The sequence below is a fragment of the Kogia breviceps genome, chromosome 4 (assembly GCF_026419965.1).
Source record: "Kogia breviceps isolate mKogBre1 chromosome 4, mKogBre1 haplotype 1, whole genome shotgun sequence".
In the NCBI taxonomy this organism is placed as follows: domain Eukaryota; kingdom Metazoa; phylum Chordata; class Mammalia; order Artiodactyla; family Physeteridae; genus Kogia; species Kogia breviceps.
In genome coordinates, this window is record NC_081313.1 from 55,024,800 (window position 1) to 55,049,262 (window position 24,463).

At 36.1% G+C, this 24,463-nt stretch overlaps 1 protein-coding gene and 1 pseudogene across 1 annotated transcript in view; one reads left to right on the forward strand and one right to left on the reverse strand.

Moving 5' to 3' along the window:
- The window catches only part of SLC30A5 (solute carrier family 30 member 5), a 33,821-nt gene that overhangs the window by 5,240 nt on the left and 4,118 nt on the right, over positions 1-24,463 (forward strand). The window contains exons 2-12 of the mRNA XM_059062543.2: positions 9,169-9,291; positions 11,049-11,115; positions 12,306-12,391; positions 15,143-15,230; positions 17,590-17,677; positions 18,882-18,958; positions 19,445-19,615; positions 20,069-20,357; positions 20,540-20,748; positions 21,460-21,617; positions 22,498-22,627. Of these exons, the coding sequence (XP_058918526.1) occupies positions 9,169-9,291; positions 11,049-11,115; positions 12,306-12,391; positions 15,143-15,230; positions 17,590-17,677; positions 18,882-18,958; positions 19,445-19,615; positions 20,069-20,357; positions 20,540-20,748; positions 21,460-21,617; positions 22,498-22,627 (1,486 nt within the window). The remainder of the gene's footprint in view (positions 1-9,168; positions 9,292-11,048; positions 11,116-12,305; positions 12,392-15,142; positions 15,231-17,589; positions 17,678-18,881; positions 18,959-19,444; positions 19,616-20,068; positions 20,358-20,539; positions 20,749-21,459; positions 21,618-22,497; positions 22,628-24,463) is intronic.
- LOC136793979 (centrosomal protein of 78 kDa pseudogene) lies at positions 4,376-5,582 on the reverse strand (annotated as a pseudogene).

The window sequence follows — 24,463 nt, forward strand, 5'->3', positions numbered from 1 at the left end:
AAATAAATAAATAAATAAAAATAAAAATAATAAATAAATAAAATAAAATGGATGACATTTTTTAGAGAATGTTAACATGTTGATAACATTTTTAAGATAAATTTTATTATTTTTTAACATCTTTATTGGAGTATAATTGCTTTACAATGATGTGTTAGTTTATGATTTACAACAAAGTGAATCAGTTATACATATACATATGTTCCCATATCTCTTCCCTCTTGCATCTCACTCGCTCCCACCCTCCCTATCCCACCCCTCTAGGTGGTCACAAAGCACCAAGCTGATCTCCCTGTGCTATGCGGCAGCTTCCCACTAGCTATCCACCCTACATTTGGTAGTGTATATATGTTCATGCTACTCTCTCACTTCGTCACAGCTTACCCTTCCCCCTCCCCATATCCTCAAGTCCATGCTCTAGTAGGTCTGTGTTTTATTCCCATCCTACCCCTAGTCTCTTCATGACATTTTTTTCTTGGATTCCATATATATGTGTTAGCATACAGTATTTGTTTTTCTCCTTCTGACTTACTTCACTCTGTATGACAGGTTTCAGGTCCATCCACCTCACTACAAATAACTCAGTTTCATTTCTTTTTATGGCTGAGTAATATTCCATTGTATATATGTGCCACATCTTCTTTATCCATTCATCTGTTGATGGACACTTAAGTTGCTTCCATGTCCTGGCTATTGTAAATAGAGCTGCAGTGAACATTTTGGTACATGACTCTTTTTGAATTATGGTTTTCTCAGGGTAATGCCCAGTAGTGGGATTGCTGGGTTGTATGGTAGTTCTATTTGTAGTTTTTTAAGGAGCCTCCATACTGCTCTCCACAGTGGCTGTATCAATTTACATTCCCACCAGCGGTGCAAGAGGGTTCCCTTTTCTCCACACCCTCTCCAGCATTTATTGTTTCTAGATTTTTTGATGATGGCCATTCTGACTGGTGTGAGGTGATACCTCATTGTAGTTTTGATTTGTGTTTCTCTAATGATTAATGATGTTGAGCATTCTTTCATGTGTTTGTTGGCAATCTGTATATCTTCTTTGGAGAAATGTCTATTTAGGTCTTCTGCCCATTTTTGGATTGGGTTTTTGGTTTTTTGTTATTGAGCTGCATGAGTTGCTTATAAATTTTGGAGATTAATCCTTTGTCAGTTGCTTCATTTGCAACTATTTTCTCCCATTCTGAGGGTTGTCTTTTGGTCTTGTTTATGGTATCCTTTGCTGTGCAAAAGCTTTTAAGTTTCACTAGGTCCCATTTGTTTATTTTTGTTTTTATTTCCATTTTTCTAGGAGGTGGGTCAAAAAGGATCTTGCTGTGATTTATTGTATAGAGTGTTCTGCCTATATTTTCCTCTAAGAGTATTATAGTGTCTGGCCTTACATGTAGGTCTTTAACCCATTTTGAGTTTATTTTTATGTATGGTGTTAGGGAGTGTTCTAATTTCATACTTTTACATGTAGCTGTCCAGTTTTCCCAGCACCACTTATTGAAGAGGCTGTCTTTTCTCCACTGTATATTCTTGCCACCTTTATCAAAGATAAGGGACCATATGTGCGTAGGTTCATCTCTGGGCTTTCTATCCTGTTCCATTGATCTATATTTCTGTTTTTGTGCCAGTACCATACTGTCTTGATTACTGTAGCTTTGTAGTATAGTCTGAAGTCCAGGAGCCTGATTCTTCCAGCTCCATCTTTCATTCTCAAGATTGTTTTGGCTATTCAAGGTCTTTTGTGTTTCCATACAAATTGTGAAATGTTTTGTTCTAGTTCTGTAAAAAATGCCAGTGGTAGTTTGCATTGAATCTGTAGATTGCTTTGGGTTGTAGAGTCATTTTCACAATGTTGATTCTTCCAGTCCAAGAACATGGTATAACTCTCCATCTATTTGTATCATTAATTTCTTTCATCAGTGTCTTATAATTTTCTGCATACAGGTCTTTTGTCTCCTTAGGTAGGTTTATTCCTAGATATTTTATTCTTTTTGTTGTATCCTACTACTTTACCAAATTCATTGATTAGCTCTAGTAGTTTTCTGGTAGCATCCTTAGGATTCTCTATGTATAGTATCGTGTCATCTGCCAACAGTGACAGCTTTACTTCTTCTTTTCCAATTTGGATTCCTTTTATTTCTTTTTCTTCTCTGATTGCTGTGGCTAGAACTTCCAAAACTATGTTGAATAAGAGTGGTGAGAGTGGGCAACCTTGTCTTGTTCCTGATCTTAGTGGAAATGGCTTCACTTTTTCACCATTGAGGATGATGTTGGCTGTGGGTTTGTCATATATGGCCTTTATTATGTTGAGGAAAGTTCCCTCTTTGCCTACTTTCTGCAGGGTTTTTATCATAAATGGGTGTTGAATTTTGTCGAAAGCTTTTTCTGCATCTATTGAGATGATCATATGGTTTTTCTCCTTCAGTTTGTTGATATGGTGTATCACGTTGCTTGATTTGAGTATATTGAAGAATCCTTGCATTCCTGGAATAAACCCCACTTGATCATGGTGTACGATCCTTTTAATGTGCTGTTGGATTCTGTTTGCTAGTATTTTGTTGAGGATTTTTGCATCTATGTTCATCAGTGATATTGGTGTGTAGTTCTCTTTCTTTGTGACGTCTTTGTCTGGTTTTGGTATCAGGGTGATGGTGGCCTCATAGGATGAGTTTGGGAGTGTTCCTCCCTCTGCTATCTTTTGGAAGAGTTTGAGAAGGATAGGCGTTAGCTTTTCTCTAAATGTTAGAATTCACATGTGAAGCCATCTGGTCCTGGGCTTTTGTTTGTTGGAAGATTTTTAATCACAGTTTCAATTTCAGTGCTTGTGATTGGTCTGTTCATATTTTCTATTTCTTCCTGGTTCAGTCTTGGGAGGTTATTCCTTTCTAAGAATTTGTCCATTTCTTCCAGGTTGTCCATTTTATTGGCATACATTTGCTTGTAGTAATCTCTAATAATCTTTTGTATTTCTGCAGTATCCATTGTTACTTCTCCTTTTTCATCTCCAATTCTATTGATTTGAGTCTTCTCCCTTTTTTTCTTGATAGTCTGGCTAATGGTTTATCAATTTTGTTTATCTTTTCAAAGAACCAGCTTTTAGTTTTATTGATATTTGCTATCATTTCCTTCATTTCTTTTTCATTTATTTCTAATCTGATCTTTATGATCTCTTTCCTTCTGCTAAATTTGGGGGGTTTTTGTTCTTCTTTCTCTAGTTGCTTTAGGTGCAAGGTTAGGTTCTTTATTTGAGATGTTTCCTGTTTCTTAAGGTAGGATTGTATTGCTATAAACTTCCCTCTTAGAACTGCTTTTGCTGCATCCCATAGGTTTTGGGTCGTCATGTCTCCATTGTCATTTGTTTCTAAGTATTTTTTGATTTCCTCTTTGATTTCTTCAGTGATCACTTCATTATTAAGTAGTGTATTGTTTAGCCTCCATGTGTTTGTATTTTTTACAGATCTTTGCCTGTAATTGATATCTAGTCTCATAGAGTTGTGGTTGGAAAAGATACTTGATACGATTTCAATTTTCTTAAATTTACCAAGTCTAGATTTGTGACCCAAGATATGGTCTATTCTGGAGAATGTTCCATGAACACTTGAGAAAAAGGTGCATTCTGTTGTTTTTGGATGGAATGTCCTATAAATATCAATTAAGTCCATCTTGTTTAATGTATTATTTAAAGCTTGTGTTTCCTTATTTATTTTCATTTTGGATGATCTGTCTACTGGTGAAAGTGGGGTGTTAAAATCCCCTACTATGATTGGGTTACTGTCAATTTCCCCTTTTATGGCTGTTAGTATTTGCCTTATGCATTGAGGTGCTCCTATTTGGGTGCATAAATATTTAGAATTGTTATATCTTCTTCATGGATTGATCCCTTAATCATTATGTAGTATTCTTCTTTGTCTCTTGTAATAGTCTTTATTTTAAAGTCTATTTTGTCTGATATGAGAATTGCTACTCCAGCTTTCTTCTGATTTCCATTTGCATGGAATATCTTTTTCCATCCCCTCACTTTCAGTCTGTATGTGTTTGTAGATCTGAAGTGGGTCTCTTGTAGACAGCATATATATGGGTCTTGTTTTTGTATCCATTCAGCCAGTCTGTGTCTTTTGGTGGGAGCATTTAATCCATTTACATTTAAGGTAATTATCAATATGTATGTTCTATTACCATTTACTTAATTGTTTCGAGTTTGTTCTTTCCCTTCTCTTGTGTTTCTTGCCTAGAGAAGTTCCTTTAGCATTTGTTGTAAAGCTGGTTTGGTGGTGCTGAACTCTCTCAGCTTTTGCTTGTAGTTCAAGAGCTTTGTCGAGAAATCTTTTTTCTAAAGAATCATCTCCTTTGGTGTTGCCAATGCGGAATGGAATATTCATCTTGCTTCTATTCTGGGGCTCCACTGGACATCAATTCTAATAGTAGCTTTTCCTTTTCGACCATTTCCCAAAATTATAGTTCTCTTTTTCTGTCTAGCAGCTTTGGATGGTTCCTTCATCGATGGAGAAGTTATCCACTGGTACTCTGACTTGGCACTCCTTCCATCTGGAGAGCTTTTTTGATAACTGCTTTCATCACAGAATGATCAACGAGTGGATTTTTTCTTATATCCCGAATGAGCAGAGTTCTGTTGGTTTCAAGGGCCTTTAGTAAAGCCTTTTCCCCTTCATTGGTGAGGCCACACTGCTGCAGGTCAAGTGCTCCAAGCCACAAATCCTCACTAAGAGATTCTGCAAAAGCACTTGCACCCAGGTCACCAGTGAGCATGTTGCAGTTCAGAGTGATGCACCTCAAACCAGCCGTACAGTCAAGATCAGGTCTCCTGCAACAAAGACTCTCAGCCCAGCTTTCTTCATGCCTTCTGGTAGTCTGATACTTTAAGATCATGGCCATGTGATCTGCTCCCTGCCATGTCAGATTACACCCCGTGAAGTTTACTGTCTTAAGAGTGACAGAGTTCTTTACACCTTGACAAATAATTTCTAAACCTCCATCTCCAAGTGGACAATTCGCAGGACACAGGTGCACTGAAGTGGCCGATCTATTCAATCCCTTTGTTAACATAGTTAAGTCTCTCTCTCTCTCAGAACTAGCCCATTTAGCTCCAGGTTCCTTATCGCACCGACGCACTTACACAGCATTTAAGAGCTTTACACAACTAGAAGGTCACATCTTTATTTCTTATCGCAGGAACACGACTTCTGTAAACTTTATTTCTGTCACAACCTGTCTCGCCCAGCCGTGGCTGGAAGAAGCTCTGGATACAGATCAGGGGCAGAGGGTGCTCAGGAGTGGCTCCCAGTCCACCCCGCAGAGGCGGTCGGCGTTAAGTCCAGCAGGCCCTCCCACAGGGAAGCACGCATGGCGGGCAGAGGCAGCGAGTCCTGCAGCACGCACAGGTCCTCACAGCACGAGAAGAGGTCGGCTGCGCTGTCCCAGCGCAGCTTCACCGAGTGATCATGGCCTGAGCGTGGCCTCGGGGACACTGGCTGCGGACGCAATGCCCACACCCGGCTGGGGGCCCCGGCTTGCCTCTCGGCCCCTCGGGCACCCACCGCCTGGCGGCTGCGGCCCCACAGCATGCACAGAACCTGCGTCGCAGACACAGGGCCACCGGCCCCAGCTAGGCCAGCCCCTCCATGTCGCGCCCCTGCGCCACCTCCTGCAGCACATTGCCAGCCTGTGGCGCCAGCCTCATCGCCCTCTGCATGCAGGGCTGCGGTTCAAACTGGCAGGTGGCCCCTAAGATAAATTTTAGATAAAAGTCCTCCTTTGAAGTCAGAAAGAATGCGGAACTAGTTCCAGCTGCATCCAGCCCTTTTATCAGGAAGAGGGAAGGCTGTAGTACCTGAAACCACCCTGACAGACAGGTCTCATTAGCCATAGGTGACATCTGGCACATAGTAAGTGAGCAGGGAATATTTGAAGAATGGCTTAATAGCCCCATGAGGGTATACAAGGCTCTTTGCTGACCTCAAGAATTCCCAGATTGCTGTGATTTTTAATGTACCTTTGTCAGTTTTTCCTGGTCTTTGTTTTCTCCCTCCCTGTCTTGCTGACAGTGTTGTTTTTTGTGTCCTTGCTTCTATCCGGCTGCCTTATTTTTACACCTAGTTAAGAACTTAAGGAGTGAAGCACTTGAGGTTTTGAGCTTTCCTCTCTCTACTTGATGTCTGTCTTTCATTCAGAATTCATAACTGGGTTGATGGTAGTTTAAATTGCCAGAAGCTTGACTGCCAGCTATGTACTGTACTACTGCACTATCTACATTATTGTGCTAGATATTACTGTATCACACAAGTGTAATTGTAGAATTTGCATTCTTTCATTTAGTAAACATTTGCTGAGCACATATTATGCAAGTCCCTGGGTTAAGAACTGAATAAACAAAAGATTTCTAGCTCAAGAGTACTATTTTTATTTGCTAATTATAAATTGCTACCATGACTGGAGTATTTAATTAATATTAATATAGTTAATTTACTTAAGTTTATCTGACTTTTTTCTCTAGCTTAAATGGGCCAAAATCGACATTAATCTTAGGTTTTAATATGCATTTTGTTTTTTATATTTAAAGATTATTTTATCCTATATGTGGGCCACTGTGAATATATAATTGGGAACAGTTTAGAAGATGGGAATCCTCAAAGCCTTTTGGATGAACTTTGGTTTTCTGTGTGACATATTAAAAGAGCAAGCATACTTAAGAGACATGGACTTGACCCTAGCTAACTCTGTGGACTTCAACTTCCCAATCTGTGACATGAGAGGAATTGGACTAGAGAATCTCTAAGGTGTTTTTCAGCTTTTAAATATTAGTGTTCTGTCTCTTCTAGCATATATACATTTACTTTCTAGTAAATACCTAGACAATTACTAGAAATTTGGTGGATTTTTCATGTTGTACTGCGTGTTTTCAGCCAGTCTGCAAACAATCCAGAAACAAAATACACTTGATTTTTTTTTATCATAGCCATAATTTTATTTATTTTTTCCAATACTCCTTTTTACATTGAGATAAAATTACCTACCATAAAATGCATAGATTTTAAAGATACCAGTTTTCATTTTTCACAAATGCATACCCATGTAACTTTAAGGATAATCAAGCTATAGGATGTTTTTATCACCCCAGAAAATCTGCTTGATCTTTTAAACAGAAATTTCAGTGTTTATACTTTTCTACAGGTAGATTAAGTAGGAACTTCTGTGCTTTAGGATTTGACTTACTTTATTCCACAATAACATTTTTATTAGCTTCTTGGTGATTAATTGTCACATTGTTAAAACTCCCAGATTGCACTATTTAAAAGCCCCCCAGATTACGTTCATGAAAAGAAAAACCACTTTGTTCCAAATCTGATTTTCTTTAATATACTATGATATTATTTGGACTAAAACAGAAAATGAGCCATTGGACAGTGAAGATATTGGAATTACTGAGATTCATTCTTTCAAGGACTGAAATTTATTTTCGTAGTTGCATCAAAATCTTCCAAAAATATATATTTTCATGCCTTCTTAAGCAGACTGCTGTTTGTTGATTCAGTGCCATGGGACTTAATGATTCACACTCATTGATTTTTATACCATCCTACATACATTGATATCATTGCATATCAAATTGCTTTAACTGCTATTTGAATGACTTAGGTTTCCCTTAAACTTCTGTGTTTGCTTTTTTGTATTTTTCTCCCATTGGTAGAGACTTATTCCTGCTGGTATGCTGGCTTTGGACATCCCTTATATCTCCTTTTTAATGTATTAACACCTGTTAGATATAAACTTAGAAAGTAGTCTCCTGAAATATCTTGCAAAGATGATCCGTTGGGGGGAGATATTAGAAGTGCTCACCTTTTTATCTCATTCTTTTTCATTTCTAATTTGTGTATGTTTTATAACATAATATCAGGGGAGTAGTACATGTTTGTAATGTACAAATAATCGGTTTCAGGTGCAAAATTTTTTTTTACTACTAGAGGTATATGACCAAAGAAGACTACTAAGCTAGAAAACTGAGATAATTTCTTCACTGTTTTCTGATTGCTCTTTCAGGAGCTTCTTTTTTGTTTCTTTTTATGGCAGCCTAATTTTTTCATGGATGAACTTTTCTTTCTTATCCAAGAATATTATTTATAGTTCTTTGTTGCTTTCTGCTGTGCCCTATGATCTCTGTTATCTTTTAAATTTCTTTGCTGTTTTAGTTTGTTTGGTCTCTCATTATAGGCTTATCGTAAAGGATTGATTATCCATATTTGGCCATTCTTATTTGAGTGAGGCCCAAAAAGCTAGTTAGAAGACCTGTATGGGGCTTGTCCCCTGGTGGGCTTCTCCAAAGAAGGGTTCTTTTCCTGCTGGGAGATTGAAGCCTGGCAGTTAGGATGTTAGAGTTAAATGAGGGAAGGCAGGTGGGGTGGGGTTATGAAGGTAAACTTCCTTTTAATCTCCATGATTTTAGTCCAACGGTTCATCCCTCCTTTCCCCTTTGCCTTATGTCTAGACCTCTCCAAAGGCTAAGCTCTTGTCCTGTCATGATTTAGGAGGGATGGTTGCCTGGTTGTGCTGGGTGGGGTTCTGGGGACCTAACTACCTGGCAGACTTCCTAATGATCCTCCTCTTTGCAGCTCTCCACACCCTTTCTGAGGTGCTTCAGATTCCTGAGCCTTCTCAGAACTCTGTAGGTCAGGTCACTTCAACTGTGACCCACTGCAGTCCCTTAGCGAAGCAGAGGAGAGGTAAACCTAAGGCGTTCACCATTCCCCCCTCCCTTCCTATATTATGGTCTTCTTTCATGACAGATAGTTTGTTTTCTGTTTTCATTCTCTTTATTTGTTTGGAGTAATTGTGTAAAAAGCACATTAGAAAATAGTTGAGGCAACTCAATCAAGAACATTTTTATTTTTAGTGTGGCCTTTTTTTCTTTAATAGACTGTATCTATGCATATTATGTCCATGTATATTGCAAAAAAATCTGAAAGTATATATACCAAATTGTTAATAGTAGTTATCACGTGGAGGGGTGAGTTGAGTTTTTGTTTGTTTCATTTTTTGTTTATATTTATGGTTTTCATAATGACCCCTATTACTTGTATAATAAGAAAAAAAAGGATTACAGAGTTCTTTGTGATTTCAATGATACTGAAACTTGTTTCTGTTTTTATTTTACAGGTTAACGAAATATATTGTATTACTATGTGTCACTAAATTTTTGAAGGCTGTGGGGCTTTTTGAATCATATGACCTCCTAAAAGTAGTTCACATTGTTCAGTTTATTTTTATATTAAAACTTGGGTGAGTGTGTATGGTTCTTTTTTTCCTTAATGTGTTTAAATTTCTTTGAAAATCCTGTTTTAACTGAGTATCTTTAGGATATTTTACATAGAATATTTTGTGCATTTTATTCCTCCTGACAAGTACTTGATAATTTTTTTTTAAAGACAGAATACCTAAGGTTAGAGGTACCAAGAGACTGGATTTAAAAAAAAAAAAAGATTGTCATACTCTATTAGCTCACCAAAGCATCAGCTTTTACTTTAGTTTATGTTAATGAGGTTTTTGCAAATTTAATGTCTGGCTTAATAGAATACAGCTGGATTCCCATATCTGAGTCAGTATTCAGTCTGTCGCAGTATCTCACATGAACTAGCCTCTGAAAAGCTCTAATATACACCCCTGAGAGAATAAGAGTGAAAAGGGCAAATAATATCCTAACACTTCTGTAAAAATAGTTTGACCTCAGGACTTCCTTGGTGGTACAGTGGTTAAGACTCCAAGCTCCCAAAGCAGGGTGCCCGGGTTCGATCCCTGGTCAGGGAACTAGATCCCACATGCATGCCACAACTAAGAGTATGCGTGCCACAACTAAGGAGCCTATGAGCCACAACTAAGACCCAGTGCAACCAAATAAAAATAAATAAATATTTTTAAAATAAGTTTTATAAATGTTTAAGAAAAAAATAGTTTAATCTCACAGCTCCCTAAGAGGGCCTCAGGGGCCCTAGGGATTCCCAGACCATCCTACTGGCATAGTCTAACCTTCCAGCAGGCATAGAATGTCACCTGAGACTTGTCTTGGCACAGATGTTCCTTATTTTCCAAGTTAAACCGTGTTGGGCTGTGTTCACTACATGTCGCTTCACGGTATAGGGTCCTCTTACAGTATAAAGTTTATACTATTCTTCATCTAGTAAGAAATTCTCTCTAAGTAAAGATTCTCTGGACCTTGAGATTGATAGTGACCAACCTCTGTATTTTTTTTTTCAACCTCTGTATTAATAAGTATCTGTTAGGGACTTCCCTGGTGGCGTAGTGGTTAAGAATCCGCCTGCCAATGCAGGGGACACGGGTTCAATCCCTGGTCCATGGAAGATCCCACATGCTGCGAGCAACTAAGCCCGTGTGCCGCAACTACTGAGCCTGCGCTCTAGAGCCTGCACACCACAACTGCTGAAGCCCACTTGTTGCAACAAGAGAAGCCACTGCAATTAGAACCGACACACTGCAATGAAGAGTAGTCCCCATTTGCCGCAGCTAGAGAAAGCCCGCGCACAGCAACAAAGACCCAACTCAGACCAAAAAAAAAAAAATAAGAAAAAAGAATCTGTTAGACTCCTGGCAATTTTAGTAATTATGGAAAGTGATTCTTGGCTAGGAAATTTTTAGCACCACTTGAATATATTTTTATATAACTATTTTGGGAATATGAAAGGTAGGGATATATGATTAGTACTTTCTTTCTATTTCAAGATTTGTTATTACTGAATTCTAGAGAAGATAGGAATTATTTTCTTTGGTAAAGTATTAAAAAATATTGAGACTTCTTTTGTGGCTTGTAAACTGGTTCTGAAGGCAGATACAAAAGACAGAAGAGTTCCCAAAATATTGTAGTGGAAGCCTTATTAAAATAAGTATTGCTCTCTAGTATATTTTCTTTAGAGGTTAACATACCCTTCAAATTCTAGTATATTTGTTTAAGGGTCTTTACTTAAAACCACACCTTGTATATAAGATTAATTAATATTAATATATTAATGTTTCAATATTCACAGGACTGCATTTTTTATGGTTTTGTTTCAAAAGCCTTTTTCTTCTGGGAAAAGTATTACGAAACGCCAGGTAAGTCTTTTGCCGAATCCTTTTGTCCTAGCAGTAGACCAGGAGACAGTGTTCTTTCCTTGATCAGGGTTACTTACTGAATGATTTTAAGTGCTCAGCAGAACATTTCCAGAGTTAACTTGCCCTTGACTTATCATTTCAGAACTGAGGCTTCAAGAGTAGACGCTAAAGTGCTAAGATAATGAAGTGTTTAAAAATGTAGACGAGGGTAGAAAATGTTTCAAGCATGCATATAATTATTTTTTAATACAGGATCCATATGCTGAAAAGATTTACAAATCAGACATGTAGACATGCCCACAAGCCTAGGATAAATGTCACTGGGAAGCAGATAAAGCATAGGGGTTACGAACAAGGCCTCTGGAGTCAGACAAATTCAAGGCTGTTCTAATTACAAACCTTACTTTAAGCAAGTTACTTAATTTCTCTACCTTCAGTTTCTGACCTGTAAAATGGAGATCACAATGCCTTCCTAATGGAGCTATAAAGAATAAATGAATTAATACATGTAAAGTTCTTAAAATAGTGCATGGCATATAGTGAGTATGCAGTGCGTATCAGCTGTCACCCTCTTCATCGTTATTATTCCCTTTAAGCATCTGAGGTTCAGGATGCATACCAGAAATGTCCTTCATTCTGCATCATCTCATATTATCACCTCTTTGGACAGTAGTTACACCCTACTACATATTTGCTTTATGCCACAACTTAGAAACCTGTGCCATGATTTTTTATTAGACGAATTTAAGTACCTCTGTTTTAGAGACCAAGAACATTTTTTAAAGCAGGATTAATATTTTAAACCCCATCTTAACTTTTTTCCCCTCTCTTTTCAAATAATTGAAGGACTGAATATCCCTGCTGGAGAAGAATTTCAAAACTAAAACATTATGTGTTTCCTAGCAAACTAGTGAGAACTAGTGTAAAAAACAGAGAAAATTGTATGCTATAGAAAAAGATTTCAGGATCTAGCAACAGACAAGAATATGGAAAATGAAAAACAGAATACTATCTTGCAAATCTAGATTTAGTCAAGGGATCTTAATAATTTCTATTTAATTTTAAAATATGTAACTATTTGGCCTTTAAAATATTTGTTACCATTATCTTTCCCTATGTGTTTTATTTAAGATTTTGAGATATTTGGCAAAACATGACTGAAATTTTTAACTTTTTGTTTCCATTTTTAGTGGATCAAAATATTTAAACATGCAATTGCTGGGTGTATCATATCACTTTTGTGGTTTTTTGGCCTCACTCTTTGTGGACCACTAAGGTAAATAGAAATGCTTATTTTGAATGTTTATGTTTCTTCATTTTGAATATTAGTTTTATGCCATTATGTTTTATGTCAAATGTTTGTCAGTTATGTACAAATGCTTCTTTCACTTCTATAGCATTGGGTACAACTCATTGAGTATATATATATTGAGGACCTGTTTAGTTTGTGGACTAAACAGTTCTTTGGTGAATACCATTAATGTATTGTTCATGATCTGTCATAGATATTTTACTAGTTAGAGTCCAAACAGTTTCAGAAAAATTTTAGCATACATGACTTTTTATTCATTGGTGATCCCTTTTAGCAGCTGATTTTAGAAATGAAAAGTCTGAAATGGTAAATAAAATCAACCAATAAGGAGGAAAGCAAAATCTTTAAAAAATGCTTCCCTCTCCCCCCCAACTCTGAAAGTCCTCTACTACCCACAGAAGATGCTTGAAAGATATGGTTATAAACACATGTCTTGGGAATAGTGTGCCAATCATCAAAGATAAGTTTAACCCTCATTTCATATTCCCTTAAGTCTCTATAGATCTTTTTATGTAAATTGGTTGGTTCAGGGGGGAAAATGCTTTAGGGCCACTTAATTTAATAGGAATTATAACAGGTGCAACTGTGCATAAGTCTTCTTTTAATATTTCTCTATCTCAAAATTATAAGCAAAAGTGCCTTGCCATTGATGGGGAGGGGTGGAATACGGGACAAGAAGTAAAGAATAAGATGAAGGGTGTTCTGAAGAATCTCACTGAGGATGATGGAGTGGACAGTAGAAAGTGATCAGTGGGAAATGCTTTGTGAAAAGTCTTTCCTCCTCTTCCAGACAATAGAATATCTCTGGATTTGGCTCCCTTTGGCTTGTTTGCCCTGTGCTTTGTCAAAGGAGGGGTGTATATAATTCCAATGTCATATCCCCGTACGTGACAGAAGCAGCTTCCTGGCGTGGTGGGAAAGCTGGCTGGGATTTCTCAGCTTGGCGAAAACCTTTTCAGTTTATGCTTGAATATGATTGAGTGGTAATTTCTTATTCATGAAGTGATCTTTTGGTCTGTTTGTTACTAAATCACTGTCCCTGTGTGTTAGGCTAGGGAAGGAAGGGGGAAAGTTGTTAAATTCTTTCTTGGCTCCTTATTTAGTCATCTGCTTCTGCCCTTACAAACACTCACTACCACGAGCTCCTCTGCCAACACTGCCCCTCTCATTCTTTTACTAAAATTGTCATTCAGTTTCTTGATTAGAAAGACTCCTTTGGTGTTTCATAGCCTGTCTTATTTTAAGCTAGTATCATTCTGCTGATACATATTTTTTAAATTGTAGTCTCCCAAATATTAATAGAACTAAAATAATCACTGCTGTGTTCTCATTACAGATTTTTGAATAAGGAGGAAAAATGAAAATTTTTCTAATGAGCAGCTGAATATCTGTTCCCATGTAGATCCTATAAGCTCTCTTTAGCTGGCAATAATGTTTTTAATTTTTTTTAATATTCATACATATAAAAGAATAAATATAAAAAAATGAACATTCATGTATCCCCGCAAATAAAACCTTACCAGTTCCTTTGTTGCCCTGTGTATCCCCCTCTCCCCCTATCATTGGATGTAACCAGCATCTTAAATTTTGATTTTCATTCTCTTGGTTTTCTTTATAGTTTTACCATATATGTACACATTTCTTTTTTGCAAGTTTTTTACTTTATTTGAATAGAATTACATTGCATGTATTGTTTTGCAGCATGCTTTTTCCATCTAGTGTCTTGTTTGAGATTTGCCCATTTTGATGCATGTAGAGTATGTGTGTGTGTATGTATGTATGTATGTGTGTGTATAAGTGTGTGTGTGTATACACACACACACACACACACACACACATATATATATAGTTCATTCACTTTTGTGTTAGTTTTTTGAAATGTAATTCACATACCATAAAATTCACTCTTTTTGTCTTAGTCCATTGGGACTGCTATAATAAAAATACCATGGGCTGGGTGACTTTTGAAAAATACAGATTTGTTTCTCATGGTTCTGGGGGCTAGGAAGGCCAAGATCAAGGCAAAGCAGATTCAGTGTGTGATGAGAGACTGCTTCCTGGTTCATAGACAGCCGTCTTGTCTCTTCATTGTAACCTCACATAGCAGAAGGGCGAGGGAGCTCTCTGTGGTCTCTTTTATAAAGGCAATAATGCCATTCATGAGGGTTTCACCCTCATAACCTAAGCACCTCTCAAAGGTGTTCTTTACCTCCTAATACCGTCACATTGGTGATTGAGTTTAACGTGTGAATGGGGGAGAGAAGGAGACACATACATTCAGTTTATAGCTTTTTAAAAGTATACAGTTCTGTATTTCTTAATATATTCATAGAATTTCGTTCATTTTTACGACTGTATAATAGTCCTTTTAATGGATATACTCTAAATTATATTATCCATTCTTTCATCAGTGGGTATTTAGGTTGTTTCTAGTTTTGGGCTATTGGAAACAATGCTGTTTCCTGGTACATATATATAAGAAACCTGTATGATATAATCCTACAAGTGGTATTTTAGATATTTGTAGCTTCAACCTTCCTAAGGCAGATAATGCCAGAATATTTTCCAAAACAGCTCTACATGTTTATTTTTCCCATAATGTTTTATGAAAATCAAGGGGAAAGATTTATTTTCTTCTCCCTTACTCTAGTTGAAGTCATGCTTCCTGAGAAAGATCAGATCTATTTCATGAATGATAATGTTTTATTTTTGTAGGACTTTGCTGCTATTCGAGCACAGTGATATTGTTGTCATCTCACTGCTCAGTGTTTTGTTCACTAGTTCTGGAGGAGGACCAGCAAAGGTAGAATTTTACATTATTCGTTACTTGAAAATTGAAAGTGTACATGTAAAATACTATCTAAGGCAGTAAAATAGTATCCTTTACCATTTAAAAGAATAGAGAGGCTTTTTCTGCTAATTATCAATTTTTCTCACAAACATTTTGTTTTTTACTTTTTATTTTGAAATCATTATATATTCCTAGGAAGCTGCAAATATAGTATAGAGAGGTCCTTGTGCCCTTTGCTCAGTTTCAATAGTAACTTCTTACCCAGCTCTTATACTGTCAAAACCAGGAAATTGACATTGGTACAATCCATAGACCTTATTCAGATTTCACCAGTTTTACCTACACTCGTGTGTATATGTGTGTGTGTGTAGATTTGTGTAACCATCACCACAGTCGAGGTGCAGGACTGATTGATCACCACAGACATCTCCTTCATGCTGTACCCGATCCCTGCCCTCTCTCATTCTTAACTCCTATACATCATTTTTGGAAAATACGTCCCTAAGAACATGTTATATTTGAAGTCTGATGAATGTTTTGCCAACTGGGCGACCCTATTCATCTTCCATAATTTAAGTATTAATCTCTTTTCAGTAAATGCATCACCAATGTGCAGTTATAACTTACAGCTACAATACTTGTATTTACCAAATTAAATGCTTCCTGTGCATGACGCATTGTACTTGTTACAGAGGAAAGGAGAAATAAAGGCAAATAAGGTTTAATAGTTTCTGTTCTGAAAGGGGCTTTCAGGCTAAATAATGGAGGCAGATGAATAAAATAAAGTGAACAAAGTAACATGCCAAGTAGAGCAGAGTCTACCCAGCCTGTAGATTTCAATTTGGATCCTTGGGTACTAAAGCATATGCCACTATTTAATCTTTTCCTCTCACTCACAGAGTACTCCAAAATAAATGTCAAGTGGATTGAAGATTTTTGTGGTTTAAAAAAAAGATATTTGTAAAAGCATAGAATAAAATATAGATGCATAATTAATCTGTGGACAGAGAAGAACTTACTGAGCATAAAACCAGTAGAAAAAAATCACAAAGGGGAAACCACGTACGTTTGACGGCATAATGATTACAAGCATGTATGTAACAGAAATCATTGTGCAAACAACAAACTAACAACAATAACAAATTGCCACAGATAAAAGTTTTACTTTTTTTAAAAATGTATAATCACTCAAATAGTTTTAAAGAATGCTGAAGATCCTCAGTAGAAATGAGCAAAGAACAGGAAAAGAAAACTCACAAAAGAAATACAAATGATTTTAAAACATTAAACAAACATTTTACTGCACTAATCGGAAATGAGAGTATGGATCTTAATATCCTGTCATTAGTGTCAATAATGAATCTGGGCATCTTGCCAGGACTGTGATTTTTTTTTTTTCTTAGTCTGACTCTGAAGCATCACAAAATTCTCAATCGCCCTCTTTGCTAAGAAAAGATTGTTATATTCTCCATATTTGGGTATTGTTAATGTTACCATGTCCTGATTCAATGAAAATTATGAAATTTTAAATGATGTGGTTTATGTATAGTAACTTTTGTCAAAATACCTACCACACTAATACAGAATTTATCAAATGTAGTGGTAGTCGTATAATGAATAAGATAGGATCCTCATTTTTCATTTAAAATTTTTATTTTATCGAAGTATCTGGTATTACACCTGTAAATTTGTAAATAGAGAATGTATAATAATGCTATTTAGATTGCTTCTGTACCAAAAATTCTGAAGTATTTGCATAAACCTGGATAGTATGTCCTTTCTATAATTTTCTCTTGTCAAAATCCTTTCCCTGGAATGAGAACATAAGAAGTGTATTCAGCTTTTAATACCTTTACTAGCTATTAGAGATGACTTTGCTAATTTTCTTAACATGCCCTCTTAGTTCTTTTTCCCTAGAAGAGTGGTAACTAGGTTACTGACATTATTGTAAATCAGCTGTCTTATCTATTACTTGGATGTTGTAGAATAAATTAGGTCACTACTAATTATTCCTTAGTTACTTGGGCTTTTCAAATAGAAGCAAAGTAACATTTAGGAAGATTAGTTCTGTGAACATTTAATGGTTTGTACATGGTAACATGCCTATCAGTACTAGCAAGGAGACAATTGAAGTTGTCAAATTGTCAAGTGCCCTAAAAATACCCTACAGAATTTGTTGGAGCTCTTTACTTTTGTATCTTAGTGTTAATACTGTAAATTTATATTGTACAGTATAAGGACTTTAATGTCAGATGTTATTTTTTCTTTAAATACTTATCTGAGAAAACTTTTCTTTAGCATTTGTGTAGTCATGGTCTCAAAAATCAACACTTGAAAAAGCTATTCTTGCTGTTATTCTCTTCATTTTCAGACAAGAGGGGCTGCTTTTTTCATTATTGCTGTGATCTGCCTATTGCTGTTCGACAATGATGATCTCATGGCTAAAATGGCTGAACACCGTATCCTTTTGCAAAAGATAGGAGTTTTATTGTCTGGCACAATGGGAAATGAAAGAGTGACTGAATTATACCGATCAATCATGAATGAAACTTTCATAGGTTGATGTAGGTATTCTAAATCAGTATTCAAATAATGAATAAATTCATTCTAAATTAAATATTTCATAGCATCTCAATATCTTTTACAGCACCCTGAGTTTTCAGAAATTTAGGGACAATGAAAGAATATTTTAGAATGTCCTGATGCTATTAAAAAAAAAATAGGTGATTAACCACTCAACAAAATCAATCTATTTGCTCTCTTGTAATTTAACAATTTAAATGCTCCTTTTAGAAGTCAGTGGTAATTATTAAATATAAACTTTTTTTGAGATTAAATGAAAAACCTTTGGCATCTTGCCTGAAAGAAGAAGTTCAAATTCCTTAACCTGGTATTCGCTCTCTTGCTCTAAATTATTATTTCCAACTCAGCCCCCACTCGTCTCTTATATAAACCCAACTTTCCAATCAAATATATCTACTCATTTTCCTCTGCAGTCATGCACTGTGCTTTCCTATCTACATACCCTTGCCCACTCCATTTAGCAGGACTCAGAACACCAGTTTTGATTCTTCTGGTTACTGATACTGCTGTAAAACCTATTAGTTAACTAATGTCAGTTTACTTTGTTACAGTGAAAAAGGACAGCATGACTTTGCAGAACTCCAGGTTGATTGTTAGACAGTTGTTGCCCACTGTACCCTCTTTTGCTTGCTGCTTGCTTTGCTGAGGCTTATGTGCACAGTCAATGGCTTAGAAACAGATTTAGGACTGATTTTTACATGGCGTATCCAATTCCACTGGATAGGAGTAATCTAAGGAGGTTCCTTGCTCTTGTCCCTTTGTCCTCTTTAGAGTATGCATGCATATGTCTTTTGGAGGTTAAGTACTAAAATTTAACAACTGTGCCTGAAGCACTATTATAATTGTTTTGGAGACAACAAAAGAAATATATATAGGCCATTCTAATTTATAAATCATGTCCCAAAATTAAATTTTTAATTATTTACTTTTGTTTTTAAGGAAAACATACTGTTCAGGATAGTCAGGTTTGCCCTCAGATTAGTGTATAGTCAACCCAAAATAATGTAGCTAATTCCAGGAGGACTTCAGGATTCAGAGTTAATATTTGGAATTTTTTTTCCTTCACTCCAACTCACTTAGCTGAAGGACATCATGACAGTGCTCTAACTCACATGCTTTACACAGCCATTGCCTTCTTAGGTGTGGCAGATCACAAGGTATGTTCTTTTCTTTGTTCCTAAGGTGATCAAGAGATTCTGAAAAGTTACAGCAACTGTAACTTTTAAAAGTACATTTAGGGCTTCACTGGTGGCGCAGTGGTTGGGAGTCCACCTGCCAATGCAGGGGACATGGGTTCATGCCCCGGTCCAGGAGGATCCCTCATGCTGCTGAGCAGCGGCTAGGCCCATGAGCCATAGCCGCTGAGCCTGCGCGTCCGGAGCCTGTGCTCTGCAGCAGGAGAGGCCACAACAGTGAGAGGCCCGCGTACCGCAAAAAAAAAAAAAAAAAAAAAAAGAAAAGAAAAGAAAAAGTACATTTAAAATAAGTTATCAGTAATTTACAGTACTGCCAGCCATTTAAGTAGTTCAGTAATTTGGGTTATGGAAAAAACATGCTAGCTCCATTTCTTTAAATATTATGTATTTAAGGCTTGAGTGTTGAACTGTGTGTTTCTAATGAGACTTATCTACTTTTACTCATAGGGTGGAGTATTATTGCTAGTACTGGCTTTGTGTTGTAAAGTTGGTTTTCATACAGCTTCCAGAAAACTCTCTATAGATGTTGGTGGAACCAAACGTCTTCAAGCTTTATCCCATCTTGTTTCTGTGCTTCTCTTATGCCCATGGGTCATGGTTCTTTCTGTGACAACTGAGGTAAGAGCAGGAATTTATTGGTAATAAGTAAAATAAATTGCTGTTATTTATAGATTTTAGTTCAGTACATTGTATTTTATTTCAATTTGATGTTGCAAGTGGCTTTAAATTATCAAGTACTATTACATTTATATATCCCTCCCATTCCTGTGGCCCATAGGAATCAGTTAAATACTAATAATAATATTAATAATAATTTAATACCTACCCACAAACCCAAGGATTGTGTATCACCAAGTATTTATAAAATTATTAAACAATAATGCTTCTTTTTTAAATACTTTGGGGAATACTAGGAAAATGTACCAATATCTTATAACTCATATTTTGGCATTTTACAAATCATATTGAATCATGGGAATATTTGTTTATACATAAAGGGATTAACTAAAATATAAGTTGTGAACTTTATACCCATATGGTATTAACAATTTTTTTTTTTTAAATTTCTAGAGTAAAGTCGAGTCTTGGTTTTCTCTCATTATGCCTTTCACAACGGTTATTTTTTTTGTTATGATCCTGGATTTCTATGTCGATTCCATTTGTTCAGTCAAAATGGAAGTTTCCAAATGTGCCCGATATGGATCCTTTCCCATTTTTATTAGTGCTCTACTTTTTGGAAATTTTTGGACGCATCCAATAACAGACCAGCTTCGGGCCATGAACAAAGCAGCACACCAGGAGAGCACAGAACACGTCCTCTCTGGAGGAGTGGTAGTGAGCGCTATATTCTTCATTTTGTGTAAGCATTTTTCCCCTTAGCAAATTTCCTCTTATGGATTCTGATGTTGTCATTTACTAAATTTGGGAATTTGTTCAATGCTTCATACATTTAGTGCTGATAGATAACTGTGTTAGGTTTTGGTGGCTTAAATTTTTTAAACTTTTGTAATATCCCCCCTTTTTTTTCCCTTCTGTTTTTAGCTGCCAACATCTTATCATCTCCTTCTAAGAGAGGACAGAAAGGTACCCTAATTGGATATTCTCCTGAAGGAACACCTCTTTATAACTTCATGGGTGATGCTTTTCAGCATAGCTCCCAGTCAATCCCTAGGTTTATTAAGGAATCACTAAAACAAATTCTTGAAGAGAATGACTCTAGGCAGATCTTTTACTTCTTGTGCTTGAATCTGGTAAGAGTTTTAAATATTAGTGGCATATCTTAAAATCTTAATCTTTTAATTTTGACAGTTCTGGTATAATTTTAGTAATTCCCAAATAATTATAGTAATTAGAAATGGGCTAAAATTGTATTTTCTCGAAGTATTAGAAAGATTACAGGATCATATTCATACTACTTAAACAATTTTTTGAAATATTTTAAAAACGTTGGTTTAATGTGCTATTTCAAATTAGTAGATATAGTAGTTTATAAAGATTTTTATCAGGAATTCCCTGGTGGTCCAGTGGTTAGGACTCCTTGCTCTCACTGCCAGGGGCCCAGGTTCAATCCCTGGTCGGGGAATAAGATCCCACAAGCCACATGACACAGCCAAAAAGAAAAAAAGATTTTTATCTACTCATAAGATCTCACTACCGACCAGACTGCTAACATTTTATAGTCTAGTTTATTTAGTTCTACAGACATATAAATAAAACTGTCTCCTTTTAAATAGTGTATAAGATAGACATATCTGATTTAGCTTGATTTCTTATAGTTTATATGAAATGAGGTTTCTTGTATGAGAACCAATTAAATAACGAAAGAGACAGTTATATAATATCTTCAAGTAAGGTTTGGGTAACTAAGGGTTAAAATCCTTATGATTAAATTCTGATAAATCTCTCTTGAAACAGTATTTCCCAACATACTCCTCTCCTGTTTTTTTTTAAACGTGTTTTAGCTTTTTACCTTTGTGGAATTATTCTATGGCGTGTTGACCAATAGTCTGGGTCTGATCTCAGATGGATTTCACATGCTCTTTGACTGCTCTGCTTTGGTCATGGGACTTTTTGCAGCCCTGATGAGTAGATGGAAAGCAACTCGGATTTTCTCCTATGGGTAGGTACACTGACTGTCAAGGCTTGTAGCAAATTCCATCTTATAGAATAAAATTTAACCACTTTTAATACAAATTTAATTTTTCAGAGCTTCATCTTTCTTTAATTTAAAGTAGATAAGAAAAACTAAACCAAGCATTTGATAAATACTGAATGGCAGTAAGCTTAAGACTATATACTCCCTGACAAATCCCTCTCATAGGTAGGTAGCAAAAAATCAGTTAAATAGTGAGCTATTTGGCCAACAGTGTTTCTTTGAGGTAACGGAATGTTCATGGTCATTCACATCTTTTCAGTTAGAAAGAGATTCAAAATTTGAAGTGGCTGTGCATGCAGTGTCCTTTCACTAAGTCATCATTAGTGAAATGATGCAGTATCCTTTCACGAAGTCATCATTCAGTTCAGCAAATATTAGAACCCCTGATTTGCGCAAGATATTTTGATAAGAACTATTGTAAGTAGGTTAATAAATTCAGCTCTTACTTTCAGCTGTTTAAATTTTGAAAGACGGATGACCCAAAATTACAAAAAATTTTGATACAAAGCCGAATCTATGTACTGTGACGGAGATACAGAGAACGCCAAAGGCTTAAAGGAGAGAGAAATAACTTATTGCTAAGAAATTAGGACAGGCTTTGTGTAAGAAGGGATGTTGACGAAGGACTTTGATAAATATATAAAATTTCAACAAACATATATGTATGGAAAGAACCTTCCAGCATTAGTATAATATTTATAATCTTGGTAATTTTCTACTCTTACTATTTGTGTAATTGGAAATCTGTCATTGAAAATCATTTCCTCATTTGTAACATAATAATGTTTATACTTTAAAGATATTTGTCATTTTCCTTTTCTAAAAATATATTCTACATTTTTAGGTATGGCCGAATAGAAATTCTCTCTGGATTTATTAATGGGCTTTTTCTAGTGGTAATAGCTTTTTTTGTGTTTATGGAATCAGTGGCTAGATTAATTGATCCTCCGGAATTAGACACACACATGTTAACAGTAAGTCTTTTCATTTTCCTATTTGAATTTCTACTCAAACTCATACAGCTTTTTCCCTGCTAAAGTTTAACTACTTGTAATTATTGACCTAGGGAGGTTTTATTTATTTTTTTTTAAATTTAAATCAACATAACTTCCTATCTTGCTATTTACACTTACACCGCTGACTCTTCGAAATTAATTAATACACTTTTGTCTAATACGCTAGTAGTCAAATATTAGATAATATTCTAAAACAGTTTCTTTTCTGCCTTATTAAACGTTTTTGTTTGAAGATGTGTTTTTGAATACCTGAGGAAATATTCAAAGGCTTTACTCTAGTTTAAATTACTGCTATGGCAACTTTTAATGTTTTCCCTGTACCTTCAGATCTTTACGTGCGCTTTTCCTTATAGTTCTCACGCCCTTCCCTCACTTCTGCCCTTTTAGGCTTTGCTTCTAAAGTTGCCTTTGGTGGGATACTTTCCCTTAGTCCCTCTCTTCCCACCTTAAAGTGTGTTAGATTTCCCCTTCTGAATATTCTCATTGTATCTTGTGCAATCTTCTTTTAGCAACATTGACTTATAACTGTTATTTAGTTTGTCATTCTTCCACAATTAAAATATGTATCGCTCAATATCAAAAAAACAACCCAATCCAAAAATGGGCAGAAGATCTAAATAGACATTTCTCCAAAGAAGACATACAGATTGCCAATAAACACATGAAAGGATGCTCAACATCACTAATCATTAGAGAAATGCACATCAAAACTACAATGAGATATCATCTCACACCAGTCAGAATGGCCATCATCAAAAAGTCTACAAACAATAAATGTGGGAGAGGGTGTGGAGAAAAGGGAACCCTCTTGCACTGTTGGTGGGAATGTAAATTGATACAGCCACTATGGAGAACAGTATGGAGGTTCCTTAAAGAACTAAAAATAGAACTACCATACGACCCAGCAATCCCACTACTGGGCATATACCCTGAGAAAACCATAATTCAAAAAGAGTCATGTACCACAATGTTCATTGCAGCTCTGTTTACAATAACCAGGACATGGAAGCAACCTAAGTGTCCATCGACAGACGAATGGATAAAGATGTGGCACATATATACAATGGAATATTACTCAGCCATAAAAAGAAACGAAATTGAGTTATTTGTAGTGTATGAGGTGTATGGACCTAGAGTCTGTCATACAGAGTGAAGTAAGTCAGAAAGAGAAAAACAAATACCATATGCTAACACATATATATGGAATCTTAAAAACAAAAAAAATGGTTCTGATGAACCTAGGGGCAGGACAGGAATAAAGACGCAGACGTAGAGAATGGACTTGAGGACATGGGGAGGGGGAAGGGTAAGCTGGGACAAGGTGAGAGAGTGGCATGGTCATATATACACTACAAAATGTAAAATAGATAGCTAGTGGGAAGCAGCCACAGAGCACAGGGAGATCAGCTTGGTGTTTTGTGACCACCTAGAGCTGGGGGATAGGGAGGGTGGGAGGAAGACACAGGAGGGAGGAGATACGGGGATATATGTATATGTATAGCTGATTCACTTTGTTATAAAACAGAAACTAGCACACCATTGTAAAGCCATTATACTCCAGTAAGGATGTTAAAAAATTTAAAAAAATTAAAAATAAAACAAATGGATTTCTCTAAAGGAGAAATTGTAGATGTATGTAAATTAAATAGTGCCCTGAGCTAGAGCTCCTATTCAGAATCATTTTGTAAGAGGGAATAATCAAGGGTAAGTTTCCTTTAGGGTGTTACTGTGGCACCATTAAATCAAGATAATCTCATTTACTTTGTTTTTTAAATGCTTTTCCATTGTACTTTT